The 14,637-nt window shown below is 48.3% G+C and overlaps 1 protein-coding gene across 1 annotated transcript in view; it reads left to right on the plus strand.

Moving 5' to 3' along the window:
- Positions 1–10,198, plus strand: part of DNTT (DNA nucleotidylexotransferase) — a 33,284-nt gene extending 23,086 nt beyond the window's left edge. The window contains exons 9-11 of the mRNA XM_047762266.1: positions 2,671–2,916; positions 8,109–8,192; positions 10,070–10,198. Coding sequence (XP_047618222.1) covers positions 2,671–2,916; positions 8,109–8,192; positions 10,070–10,156 — 417 coding nt within the window. The 3' untranslated portion in view covers positions 10,157–10,198. The remainder of the gene's footprint in view (positions 1–2,670; positions 2,917–8,108; positions 8,193–10,069) is intronic.
- The last annotated feature ends 4,439 nt before the right edge of the window (positions 10,199–14,637 follow it).

Here is a 14,637-nt window from a genome sequence, read left to right on the forward strand (position 1 = left end):
TTACACAATGCCAGTGGCCTGCAGTGACACTTACAGCCTTGGGCCTCGAGTACCTGCTATGAGCTTGTGTGTGTACATTCGTCCTGTTACTGAAGGGGCCGAGGGCAGCTATGTCTCTGTGTTGGACACGTAGAGGCATCAGAGCCCTAAACAAAATGAAGAGCGTGAGCTGAGAAGACCTGGGAGGTGTGAGCTGGGGCACAGCAAGCTTAGGGGAGGGGCTTAGACTGGGATAAAATCAGTCTAAGAGATGTCACCGCTGCCTTGAACTCTGTGCTGGTCAATACACGCCTGAAATGGGAAGAAGAAAATGAATGAGGGCAAGCTGGGCCCAGCAGAGGTCCTGTCCCAGGGCCCCCACCCACTGAGATCAAGCTTGCCACAGGCTGCCTATGCCCAGGGGAGGAAGCTCAAGGATGACCTTATGGCCAGAGCCACCGGCAGGGCCCTGACTCCTGCCCAGCTCCAGTGAGAGCTCCACTTCCCAAGGAGACCAGAGGGCCCTTCCCTGGGGACCAGTAGGTCTGAGTGGGTTGAGGAGTCTGTGTTTTTCTGGCACGGCTCCATTTTTCCTGCATGATCTAGCATCTTCTATGTGTGGACAAAACTCCCTAATATACCAGAGAGAGAAGACCTCAGACACAGTGAGAATAAGAAACACACATCCCCTGGTGCCAGAGGCACTGGAAATGAAGACCCAACTCTGGAACCAGATCCAAATTCACCCAGGAGGCCCCCTCTGTCTCTCTTAGGAGCTGGCCAGGAGCTCTGACAGTGAACATCATAGGCTGAGCTAAGGGAAGGCCAGACAAGGAAGGGTGAGTTGTACCTTGGCTGGCCCCACTGCTCTACTCAAGCAGGAAAGCCAGAGGATCCTCCTGGACAGAAAGCTCACTGATGGACCCTGCCAGCCACAGCCTGGGGGAGAGGAGACTGCCTGGCCCCCAACCCAGGGGCTCTGGCAAGGGTGGTTTATAGGCATCACCCTTCCCATGCTCTGAGATTGTCCCTGCCCAAGATGGGATGAGGTTGGGAGATGGGGCCAAGGGCCCTCCTTTGCACTGGTCTTTGTTCAGTTGCAAGGTGGCCATACTGCTGGTCCTCAAGCAGAGACAGGCAGGCACAGGTGGAGATGGACCTTAAGCACGTGGGTTTTAGATTTGGAACTTTAAAAATTTTTTTTGTCTTTTTTTTAGGGCCATTCCTGTGGCATATGGAAGTTCCCAGGCTAGGAGTCAAATCGGAGCTACAGCTGCCAGCTTACAGCACAGCCACAGCCACTCAGGATCCGAGCAGAGTCTTCAACCTACACCACAGCTCATGGCAATGCCGGATCCATCTCCCACCCACTAAGTGAGGCCTGGGATGGAACCCGCATCCTCATGGATACTAGTCAGGTTCTTAATCCACTGAGCCACAACGGGAACTCCTTAGATTTGGAATTTTAAAAGCACAACCCTGCCATGTGCTAGCTGTATGACCTGGAACTCTTTCCTCGATCTTTCCAAGCTTCTCTTTCCACATCTGTAAAACAGGGATAGCAAGCCTCTCTCGTGTTGTTAATGGGGGAATTAACTGAGAGAATTAGATAAAGTACATGGCGCAGCGCCTGATAAATGCCTGTTAAGCAGAGGCTGCTGTCATGATCTCTCTCTCTCTCTCTTCTTTTTTTTTTTGTCTTTTTATCTTTTTCTAGGGCCTCACCCGCAGCATATGGAGGTTCCCAGGCTAGGTGTCCAATCGGAGCTGCAGCTGCCGACCTACACCACAGCCACAGCAATGCCAGATCCGAGCCCCGTCTGTGACCTACACCACAGCCACAGCAACGCCAGATCTGAGCCCCGTCTGTGACCTACACCACAGCTCATGGCAACACCAGATCCTTAACCCACTGAGCAAGGTCAGGGATTGAACCTGCAACCTCATGGTTCCTAGTGGGATTCGTTATCCACTGAGCCACGACGGGAACTCCTGTCATGATCTCTCCTGCACAATTGTGTGTTGAACTCTGCCTGAAAGCCTCTCACTACCCCACGTCTGCCCTGTACTGCAAGGAAGTCCCCGAATAAGTGGGAGGCTTGCAGATCACTGGGTGTAACTTTCCAATGAGGCAATGTTAAGTGATGTGCCACTGACTTTGTTCTAGTCTCCAGGGCAGGCAGGGTACCAGCCTCAAAGTGCTCCCTAGAAAGAGTGAGTCACCCTGCCCAAAAGTGGGGCTGAGCCTCCAGCCACAACCCTTTGGGCCAAGGAAACCTGGTCATCACTGTAGTACAGAGGAACGCTAAGTCAGAGCAACTGCCTAGAAACAGTATGGTTTTTTGTTCAAGGTTGGTTTGTACTCAAGGAGGTGAAGCAAGTTTCTGAGCACTGGTCTGCGATCAGACACTTGGAGGAGTGAATTCTCTGGCCGCTTTGGCAGGAAGTAGCCTTGGCTCTGCCTCTCTAATCGCTAAATTCCTCTGCTGCAGAGAGCGAGGAATTAACACACCCCCTCCTTGGGGTCCTCTTCTAGTGTTGCCGAGGGGGCTCACAAGACAAGGCCAAAGCATCTATGTTCTACTCAAATCTGCAAAGCTTCCTATAAGAGCGTTCACGAGGAGCCCGGTATAAAAATCTCCCACCCTGTCCATGGGGGACGCGTCCCAACATCTTTCTGCTTATTTTCAGGGATTACTGTTATACTGTGACCTGGTGGAGTCAACACTTGAAAAGTCCAAGTTGCCAAGCAGGAATGTGGATGCTCTCGATCATTTTCAAAAATGCTTTCTGATTTTAAAATTGCACCATCAGAGAGTGGACAGTGGGATGTCCAGCCAACAGGAGGGGAAGACCTGGAAAGCCATCCGTGTAGACCTGGTCATGTGCCCCTATGAGCTCCGTGCCTTTGCCCTGCTAGGCTGGACCGGCTCCCGGGTAAGTGCCACCTGGATCCATAGGGTGGCCTTAGCTTTCCAGAAGAAGTAGGCTGGATCTACCTGGGCCCAGGGGAGAGACAATCACAGCAGAAGGGAGGGGAGGATAGGGAAGGGGAGGGGTGAATGGGGAAGGGGGAGGGGCGGGTAGGGAAGAGGGGAGGGGTGGACAGAAGAGGAGGAAGTGTGCAGGTGCATTTCACCTGCACGTGGTCAAGTGAAACAGATACATTTTGAACAGTTATTCTCATAACCAGCAGCATCAGCCTTACCTGGGCACAGGCTAGACATAGAAACTCTCCACCCCACCCCAGACCTACTGAATCAGAAACTCTGGGGGTGGAACCCCTCAACTTGTGTTTGAAAGGGCCCCGTAGGTGATTTGGATGCAGGATGAGTGCAAACACAACCAAAGCAGAGAAAACAGCCTGGTATGTAACAGGACAGACTTGACTCACCCCCAACCAGCTCACAAGATCCTGCTCTGCCTCCTACCAGCTGGGTGATCTTGGTCAAGTTCCTTATGTTTTTTAAGACGTAGTTTTCCCACCATGACAGCCGGGGCGAAGACTTCACCACTTCCCTGGGCTGCAGGGATCCACCGAGACAAAGTTGGCAAAGCCCCCCCAGCACCCTGCCAGGCCCAGGGCTAGTGGTGTTCGAGTGGCAGCTTCCAGCTCCCATCGTGGGATATTCACAGATGTGGTGCCATGATTTGTCCCGTTAGCTTGTGTGCCACCCTCCCAGCTACCACCCCACACTGTTCTCCCAAGTAGCTGGCTGTTGCTGAGTAACATGAGTCCTTAGAGGGTTTTATAGAATAAATGACAAAACAGAAATGAATTGTCCCCACCCTTGAGTTAAATGTCAGATGTGTTTGCTTTGGGCTGGAATACGTCAGCACCGGGCATCAGCACTAGGCTTTCTTCCCTTAATCAGAAATGCTGGTTGGCATCTTTCATTCATAGAACTTGGAAAAGCTGATGAAACAATACATCACAAATGCAGTTTGTTTGACAGACATACACCTTCGGGAACAGAGTCTCTTGAGAAAGGGGAGAGTTCCAAAAAGAAGTCCAGGGTTATACAAGGTCGTGCCAGTCAGGAATCACTGCCAGAAAGGGCTTCTCTTTGTCCACTTTGCTTTTAAGACGAGCATCTTTTTAGCACATTTCATCCTCTCTTCTCAGATTTCTCAGAAATTACTTCCACTCGTTCTGCAGGGCACCAACAGAGCACTAAGCTCTGCCACTTTTTAGCTGGGGGACTTTACACAAATTATAACCTCTTCAAGCCGTAGTTGCCCCATCTGTATTGTGGACAATAGTGACACCTACCGCCTAAGGTTGCATCTGGTTAAATGAGATGCCTGTGTTTAAATGTGATCAGGGCTCAGCAGTCGGTAGCTTCTTGTGTTAATATCTTTACGCCTCCTCTTATGCGACCACCGAATGTGATGTGTTTTGTTTCCAGGTGGATATGTGTTAGTGGTGGTAAGGATTAGGTCTGGTCTACAGTTTTGTTGATGAGAAATTCAACTTCACCTTTTTACCCAAAGATTTCAGGACCTGGGAAATGTTCTCAAGACAATTCAAGTTACCTATTAATCTCACCTCAGTTTGGGGTTGTTAACTTCCCAGGTTGTCTCATCTACTAAGCTGACAAAGTTTCCGTAGGACTTTTTTGTGCCCTAAAGATTTCCTGAGCAGGATGCATTCACAGGGACACATGAAATTGAGAGCCAGGTATGGTGAAATTTCTGGACTGGATATGGAGTTAGTTCATTAGTTAAAAAAAAGAAGAAGGGAGTTCCCCTCGTGGCGCAGTGGTTAATGAATCCGACTAAGAACCATGAGGTTTCGGGTTCGGTCCCTGCCCTTGCTCAGTGGGTTAACGATCCGGCGTTGCCGTGAGCTGTGGTGTAGGTTGCAGACGCGGCTCGGATCCCGCGTTGCTGTGGCTCTGGCGTAGGCCGGTGGCTACAGCTCCGATTCGACCCCTAGCCTGGGAATCTCCATATGCCGCGGGAGCGGCCCAAAAATTGCAAAAAAAAGACAAAAAAAAAAAGAAGAAGCAGCTTCTGTTTTCTTCTGAGTCATGTCTCTTCAAAATAGATATGCTGTTTGTCAGCATGCTTTACTGGCTGAGATTTCTTCAAGACTTTTGCCCATGTTGGTGTCAGATGATGAGAGCAGACACCCTCTCTCCCCTGGAAACACATGGATGAGGGTGGCCAGTGCCTAGGCTGACCCAGCATCTTTCCTAGCTCAAATGGCTGCTTTTCACCAGCTTTAAAAAGCATTTTTTTTTTAAGGTACCTTATTGCCGCTTTCCAGAAAAGTGTCGTAATAAACACATGAGTAACTACAAAGACTATACACATGAATGGCGCCCTCTAGAGTTTTGCAGTGCACAGCTTGCACAACGGTATGCAGCAGCTTCGGCCCACCTCTGAAATCTTTTTTTTTTTTTTTTTGTCTTTTTGTCTTTTTAGGGCCACACCCGTGGCATATGGAGATTCCCAGGCTAGGGGTCCAATCAGAGCTATAGCTGCTGGCCTATGCCAGAGCCACAGCAGCAGGGGATCCAAGCCACATCTGCAACCTACACCACAGCTCAAGGCAACGCCAGATCCTTAACCCACTGAGCGAGGCCAGGAATTGAACCCGAAACTTCATGGTTCCTAGTCAGATTCGTTTCTACTGTGCCACGATGGGAACTCCTGAAATCTTTTATAATCGATGATACAGCCAGACTGTGGTACCACTGCCCCTGCTCAATATTCAACTTTCTACATCCGAAACAAGACAACATCCTTGCCCTGCCTATCTCACTGGGTTATTGAGAGAAACTAAAGTGGTTGTAAAGCAGAAGGCAGAACTGTTCAGGGTGAAGATCCTGAGCTTTGGGATTCAGCAGTCTGGGCTCTTGCTCTATCCTTGGCTGTGTGGCCTTGGGTAAATTACTTAAGCTCTCTGGGCTTCTTTCTCTCCTCTGAAAAATGGGGCTAACAACGGTACTAACCTTATAGGATTATAATGAGGATTAAATGAGACAATGCTTTCATCTTCACACAATTTTGAGGCTAATTGTGTGCTTCATGCTATTCTTTTAGAGGTGATGGTAGATTCTTTGAGAAGCTGTTACGTACTAGCATACTAGTGGTAATAGAGCAAATCAGAACTTAATATACGGCAAGAAACCAGCCCGGTGCCTGGCATAGGGTAAGCTCCCCGCACACGTTAACTAGAATGTGGTTGCCTAGATTATGGCCTTGGCCATTCTCTCTGGTCGCTCTGCTTCTGCCCTTGCTCCCTACAGCCGAGTGATCCTGTCATAAGTCAGATCAGCCCACTCCCCTGCTCCAAACCAGGCAGGAGCTCCCCAGTCAAGTCAGAGTAAAGGTTTCCAGTGACCACGGGGCCCCGCATGACCTTCCTCACCCCCCTCATCTCTCTGAACTCCTCTCCTACTGCTCTCTCCCTAAAGGCGCCAAGGTCACCCCCATCATCTCCAGTAATTCCTTGCTCAAATCTTACTTTCCTCGCAAGACTTGCTCTGTACACAGCATTATCTTTGAACATATCATAAAACTTACTTATTCTGGAGTTCCTGTCATGGCGCAGTGGTTAACGAATTCTACTAGGAACCATGAGGTTGCGGGTTCGACCCCTGGCCTTGCTCAGTGGGTTAATGATCTGGCATTGCTGTGATCAGTGGTATGGTTTGCAGACGTGGCTCGGATCCCATGTTGCTGTGGCTCTGGTGTAGGCTGGTGACTACAGCTCCGATTAGATCCCTAGCCTGGGAACCTCCATATGCCATGGGAGCAGCCCTAGAAAAGGCAAAAAAAAAAAATTTACTTATTCTGTTACGCTGTCTTACCTGTGTCTCCTGCTTGACTCCAAGCCCCACCAGGGCAGACATCATTGTTTTGGTCACTGTTCTATACCAAACACCCAGAATGTACCTGGCACATAGTAGGTGCTCAATAAAAATTGGTTATTATTATTATTACCCTTCAAATGGAAGACATTATAATTCAGTAGATCTCTCACCACACGAAACTGGAGAGCCAAGGGCAGGCACTCACTGTGCCCATTACCTCACCCTCTGCAGCCTTTCCTACACCCAGAGTGAGCAGTCATTGCTCTAGGTGCTGGGGGTGGGGGTGGGGTGGGGGTTGGCAGGAGGCAAATGGCCCAGGGCTCTGGAGGAGGCTGTATGCTAAGCCACACTCCCATTCTTTTATGGACCAGCAGCTGCTGCACCCAAAATCTGCTCACTCTGATTCTTCTGCAGCCTTACCTGCCCCTCCACCACCTTATAAAAGGCTTCTGGTTGGAAAGTCTGTCTTAGGCACCCAGGTCAGGAAGGACAATTCCCAGTGTCCCCCAGCTTCCCTAGACTCACCACTAGAGGGTGCAATGATTCCATGCTTGCTCCCTAATCCCATGTGAAAGGACATTTCTAGATCTGTGCTTTTCTCCCCAAGGACAACTTCATTCATTGTCCTCCTTTCCCAAGATTTTCTTGTAAGACTTCAAGTTTTGCTCCCTGGGGCCTCAGAGCTCACACCAATCATGGCTGATGCTACTCTGAGGCAGGTAGCTCAGAACATCAGTTTTATAGAATCACCTATGAGAGAATGTTACAGCCAGAGGGGATCTTTCTCACACACTTCCTGCACCCTCCTGTTTGGCTAACCAAGATTCGGGGAGGCAGGGCGACTTGCCAAGAGATGCACAGCCAGATAGGGACAAAATCCAGACTGGAATCTGGGTCTCCAGTCTCTTCTTCCTCTTTTACAATAGTGATTTTCTAAATAAAAAACAGCACCAGCTGTTATTTATCCAGCATTTACACTGGGCCACATATTATTCCGGACACAATCCACATAACATTCATTTATTCATTCAACAAACACTTATTGTACATCCTCTATGTGCCAGGCACCAATGGAGGAAGGCGTATGAACAGAACAAATCAGATTCCTGTTTTCACGGAGCTTACAGTCTAATGCATGCATGTGAGCCTGGGGCTTTGCAAACTGTTGCCCTGGGAGGGAAAATTTCTGGGAGAATGTTTAGTGGAGATAGATATTTCATTATAGGGATTTAAATAACTCCAGACACATAGTACTGAAGATATTCTAGACTTGTGAGTAATTTATTTTCATTATCTCTCATCCAGCAGTTTGAGAGAGATCTCCGACGCTATGCCACCCATGAGCGGAAGATGATACTGGATAACCATGCTTTGTATGACAAGACCAAGGTGAGCTGTCTCCCTGAGATGGACCGCTTTGATCCTCATCCCCAAAGATGGCTCCTAGAGCACTTTTCCTGAACTGATGTTAGGGTCCAGATCCAATTTCCTTGGCCCTGAGTGCCCTGTTCCCAAAGATCACAGTTGAGGGCAGCTGGAAAGTTCCTGAAAGGTGCACAGCCCCCACCTGGCCTAGAATGCACCTCAGATGCTTTAAGATCAAACATGATGAGCTAGTTGGTCCCCCAGAACTAGTCCAGCAGTGAACATTCATTAAGTTTGGTATATCCTTGGTGTTTGCAGTGAGTAATTCCAAAGAAAACCAAGGATCCCCTCAAGTTACAAATATCACTCAAGTACCTCTCAAATGCAGTAGGAAGTAACATTGAGTGACCACACGGGTCATTAATGAGCATCAGCTGCAAGAAGGAGAGTAACGGAGCTACCCCGAGATGTAGATGAGTGGTCAGCTTGGCTCACACACTGGCTGAGACTCACTTGGCAGGCTAGCCTTGCAGTGGTCTCGATCCAAATGCTGCCTCAGTAAAATGATAAATTACCGTATGAATTAGGAAGAGTCAAATATTCAACTGCTAAATCCACCAGTGCCAAAATCCCTTCTTCTTTTGGTGATCAAGGACACTAATCTAAGCTCTGAGAAGAAAGAAGAGACAAAATAACCAAAAGTAACGGTTTTTACCCTATAGGAGCTTACAGGCTAAATGAGGTATATTTAGTAGAGCTGTCTGATGAGTGTCAACAACCCAAGACAAAATGGCACTGGCAGAAAAAGAATATGGCTTATATACTGGAGCATCGGGGGTAACATTGACTTCAGGTATGGCTGTATCCAGGTGCTCAGGAAGGTATCTCTCAGTGTTGGTTTTAGTACTCAAGCTTTCCCATGAATCCAATCCTTCCAACTTAGCTACCCCAACAGAGAAGAACCTCTTTTCTAACACTTCTGGCAAGATCCCTGGCTGATGATTATGGGCCAGGCCTGGGTTATATGCTCATTCCCAAAGCCTTTTCCGTGCCTCAGCCTGGGTTGTGTGCCCCTCTGTGGAGGTGGGATTAGTCTCTCTGACCCTCAGAGACTGAGAGTCGGGAGGGGTGGTTTCCCAAAGAAAAATCAAGAAGCTTCTGTCAGAAGAGAGGGCCGTAAATGTTGGCAGGACAGCCTCAGTCGTCTAGTGTGTGAGTAGAGGTAGCCTCACAGTCCACGATCTAGGAAGACTTACTCATTGACACACAATAAACAGTTCAACCTAAGTGAGTGCCTCCTACATGCCCAGCACACTGTCATAGACCAGAAGGGCTGGACCAGAAGAGGCGCTAGGTCTAAAAGAGATCACAGAGTGGGAGCCTGGTGGGGGTGTGGGCAGGGGTGGAAGGCCAGGAGGAGAGCCCTGTACATGCCAGTTTCCTGTGATCCCCGCTCCTCGTTCCTTATGGCGGTAATACGTAATTCTGGCTGCACAGGACAATTTCCCCGATCCTTTAAATGGATGATAAAACCTTTCCTGATCTGATTTCTTTGGACTGAGGAATAGCTCGGTTTTCAATGTTTTTTTAAAAACCTCTTTCAGGTAGTTCTAATGAACAATTGGAGTTAAGAACTATAGGCCCAGAGGAAAAATACCAAATGACTTTAGCTGAATACCTAAGGCTGTCATAATTTTCCCTTTATTTATTAAGTATTTTGAAGTGGGAAAATATAAATTACAGAAGTCAATTAAGATGACTTTTTATCCTCAAAAGCAGAGCATTATGTTTTGGCGATAATGCATTCTGACAAGACAGTTTTATAAGTAATATTTTCACTATGTCTGCACCCAAATGCTTGATGAAAATACCTGACTGTACATGTCTTGTTATGCTTTCAGAGGATATTTCTCAAAGCAGAAAGTGAAGAAGAAATTTTTGCACACCTGGGATTGGATTACATCGAACCGTGGGAAAGAAATGCCTAGAGACACTTGTTGACTTTTTTCTGTTTTTTTGGTTTTTTTTTTCAACCAGGTTAAATTATGCTTCATATTATAGTGAAAGATGCCCTAGGGAAAACTTAGGATTCTTTAAGACTTACTGATATGCAGATTGCTTCTAGAAATAAATAGTTTGGGAAACATAAGCAGGCACCACCTGGTAATGGGTTGTGTTCTAATAGGCCTTTTGTAGGACTGTTGCTTAGAAGTCACAATGCATTTCCCATAGAAACGGTGTTATAATTGGTGGCTCGTTTCCAGGGAAGCTCATCAAAGCCCACTTTCCCCACAGTGTAGCTGAAATACCATATATTTCCAATAAAAACAGGAGAAAACAAGATGCCAGAGTCTTTTTTTTTCTTCACTCAAATATTTTAAACTATTCTTAAACAGAAATGTAACAAAATGAGAGAATAACGAGTTTGAGGTTTGCCTGGAGGGGAGAAAGAGGCTTAATTAGATGATCAGAGAGTCCAAAGGTGGGGGGAGGGTGAGCATCCTTCCTGGAGCTTCTGGGCTGGGGGGAGGTGACTCCTGACCCTCAGCTGAGGTCAAAGCCTGCTCCTCCCCCGTGACCTGGAGCTGTGTCCCAGCACGAGGCTGCGTTTGGGATGTACGCTCACTGCTCTCACTCGGCAGGAAGCACGGTTTGCTCAACCACCGTCTCTGAGTCTATCTCTGGATCTCAGTGGCCCAGTATCTCAGGAACACAGTCCCTCTACTTGGACCTCCTGCTTCCTCTAGGAAGGCGTTGGGTCTCTGCCTCGAAGGGACCTGAAAGCCCATCTGCTCCAGCTGCTTCTGTGTCCTCAGCCTGCGGGAGAGCTGGGAGGCCTCGCCCTTCCCTTCCAGCCCTTCAGAGAAGAGGACAAGCCCAGATCCAGGGCCCCCTGGAGAGGCTTGATACTCTGCCCGGGGCCCAGGGAGGGGGCCTGGGGTTGGACCTGGAGGTGGGGCATGTACCAGTGAGTATGGCCAAAAATGCAGCTTAAAAAACTATCCCCAACAGGGTCTTGAATCCCTTTGGTGTTTGGCTGAACAAGGCTGAGCTTTGCTGCTCAGGTCCACCATCCCTTCCTCCTGGGACTGGGGGGCTAACATGGCCTCTCCTGCTCATCATAACAGCAGAGGCATGAGGGCAAGAAAACCCCTGTGTGCAGTTGCTTTTCAAGACTCTCTCCATGTCTGTTAATATTCAATGGCCACAGCCGGTCACAACGCTAAGGCTCCAAGGATGTGTCACAGTGGGACGTGTTGCAAAGGGCCTGGATGCAGGCACGGTGAGGAATTTGACCTATGAACACCAGCTTCTTCCCTTCCATTCTTTTTTCTTCCTCTAAACTCTCTCTAATCCTGATTAATCTGGGGTGCCATTGGAAGCGGGGGAGAGGATACATCTGCACAGCTGAGGCATTGGGGTTTGAAGGCTAAGCTTGTAGAAGATGCAAAGGAGAGGAGGCGGGGCTGACTCCAGAGGAAACTCGCCCCAGTGTCTGGGTTTTAGGACGATGAAAGACCTTGAGGTTTCCTTCTATTGCCCATTCTACCCATCAGGACAGATAGGGGCCACCAGTGCCATCAGCATCACATCACAACTGCATTGGCTATCCCGGTATTCTGTGGAGTGTTTCAGGGGCATCATTCCTTTTAATGGGCCCAATATCCCCCGAGGAGGGTAGGACGTCTGATTTGCAAATGAGAGAAATCTCTGGGGCCCAGAAATTATGCTCCTTGCTCAAATTCAAGTTAATATGCAGACAAACTGAGTCAGGGTCTGTCGGACTCTAATGGCCGTGCTCTTGTGTCCCAAACCAGAATGTTCGGGATGGGCTCTTAGCTGAGTTTACTCAGTCATTCAACAGACACATTGTGAGGGTGACTGTTCAACCTGATTTGCCTGGGACAGTGCCAGCTTATGCCTGTTGTCCCTGCATAACTGTGATAGCAAGTCCTTCCCTCTTCAAAGCTTCTGGTCTGGAGGATAAATTGTATGGTGATTCTATTTAGGAGCCCCCTATCTGGTCTGTGCCAAGGGCTGGACTTGATCCTGAGGACTCCGAGATGAACAAAACGCAGCCCTTGCTCAGAGGCAGTTATGTGGCTTCGCTGCTTGTTACCTCTTGGAAATCAGAGGCACCCAGGGGAGTCAGGCAGACCCTGCTGAGAGGGAACCCCACCAGACTGTCCCTGAGACCGAAGGTGCCAGGTGTCAGCCGGGCTGGGTCCTGACACACAGCACCCTTTCCCCAGGGGCTGGGGGCCACACTGCCGTCAATCCATAGGAGCAAAGACAGGCTGGTCTGTATTCCTGACTGCTGACCCAGAGGAGGAAGGAAACCAGCAGATTTCTTTCCTTTTATTGAAATATAGTTGATGGAGTTCCCTTTGTGGCTCAGTGGTTAACGAACCCAACTAGGATCCATGAGGTTATAGATTCGATCTCTGGCCTCACTCAGTGGGTTAAGGATCTGGCGTTGCCGTGAGCTGTGGTGTAGGTCGCAGACGCGGCTCGGTTCCAGTATTGTTGTGGCTGTGGTGTAGGCCGGCAGCTGTGACTCTGATTTGAGCCCTAGCCTGGGAACCTCCATATGTCGCAGTTGCAGCCTTAAAAAGCAAAAAAAGAAAAGAAATATACATTATTACATTAGTTTCAATATTACATTAGTTTCAGGTATACAATATAGTGATTTGATATCTTTATATATTATACCTTATTTAAATTTATTATAGGAGTTCCCATCATGGTTCAGTGGTTAACAAATCCAACTTGGAACCATGAGGAAGTGGGTTCGATCCCTGGCCTTGCTCAGTGGGTTAAGATCTTGCTCAGTGGGTTAAGATCTGATGTTGCTGTGGCTGTGGTGTAGGCTGGCAGCTACAGCTCTGACTGTACCCTTAGCCTAGGAACCTCCATATGCCACAGGAGCAGCCCTAGAAAAGGCAAAAAGACAAAATAAATAAAGTTATTATAAAATATTGGCTATATTCCCTGTGATTTATGTTACATCCTTGTATCTTTTTTATTTTATACCTAATAGTTTACACCTCTTAATCCCTTTCCCCTGTCTTGCCCCTTCCCACCCTTCTCCCCTCTGGGAAGCACTAGTTCTCTGTTATCTGTGTGTCTGTTCCTGTTTTTTTATATTCACTAGCTTGTTGCATTTGTCTTTCTCTGTTTGACTTATTTCGATAAGTGTAACACCCTTCAGGCCCATCCTCGTTTTGTTGCAAATGGCGAGATTTCATTCCGTCGTATGTTAGAGTGGATTCCATTGTTTTAAAGAATGGGAGGATTTGGAGCCACACTAGTTCTGGCACAGAAGCTGGGAAGGTAGGTCGTGTTTTCCAGGATGCCAGGAGGATCGCTGAGCCAGAACTATCATTTTCAGAAAGAACTTCTAGAAATGAACTTCCCAAGCTTTTTCATACATGCTGAAAATGTCAAAGGAGGAATAAGTTTTTGCGATGTATACAGAGATAAAAAATTGGCCACATAGAGCCCAGAGATGCATTTCATTTGACCTTAACTGTGTTTTAGGAAATTTTTTATTTTTATTTTCTTTTTTTGCTTTTTAGGGCCGCCCCAGGCTAGGGGTTGAATCAGAGCTACAACTGCCAGCCTATATCACAGCCACAGCAACGCAGGATCTGAGCAATGCCGGATCCTTACCCCACTGAGCGAGGCCAGGGATCAGATACTGGTTGGGTTTGTTACCACTGAGCCATGATGGGAACGCCTTGATTTTGTTTTCAGTAAGAGCCATTGTAGGTGTTCCCTTGTGGCCTAGTGGTTAAGGACTTTGTGTTGTCCCTGCTGGGGCTCGGGTGGCTGCTGTGGCACTGGTCATCCCTGGCCTGGGAAATTCCATATGCCCCCAGTGCACCCAAAAAAAAAAAAAAAAAAAAGCCATTCTATTGGACCTAAAGTGTCAGATGGTTGGAGACTTTCTGCCCATCTTGGAACCAAAAGACAGTTCAGGCTGAAGACAGCCATACACTGCAGGGGGTTTCAGGTATCCGCACACCCGTCACACTTGGAGCTGCTGGCTAAGGTGAGCTGGAGGAACGGGAAGAGGACAGCAGCCGCCCACGCTGAGAAAGGCCTCGTGGTCTCACATCACAGGCAGGTCATGGTCACAAGCCTCAAATCCCCAAACCCACTGTTTTCTCCTAGTCCCTTCCAATGCCCCAGGGTTTCCCAAGTATGATATTCCAGATTTTTCCGTTAGTGTATGTCTTTAGACTGATTAAATGAGAAAAGTGAATCAATGTAGGAAAAATGTAGTAAATATTACCACTGGGACGGGGATGTGGCAAGAACTGGAAGAGAGGGGAGAGAAGCGCTGGGGGCTGATGTTTGGGGCCTACTTGCCTTCGCAGGCCTACGCCACAGCCACAGCAATGCAGGATCCGAGCCGAGTCTGCAACCTACACCACAGGTCATGGCAACGCCGGCTCCCTAACCA

Source organism: Phacochoerus africanus, chromosome 15 (genome assembly GCF_016906955.1).
Source record: "Phacochoerus africanus isolate WHEZ1 chromosome 15, ROS_Pafr_v1, whole genome shotgun sequence".
Lineage (NCBI taxonomy): Eukaryota > Metazoa > Chordata > Mammalia > Artiodactyla > Suidae > Phacochoerus > Phacochoerus africanus.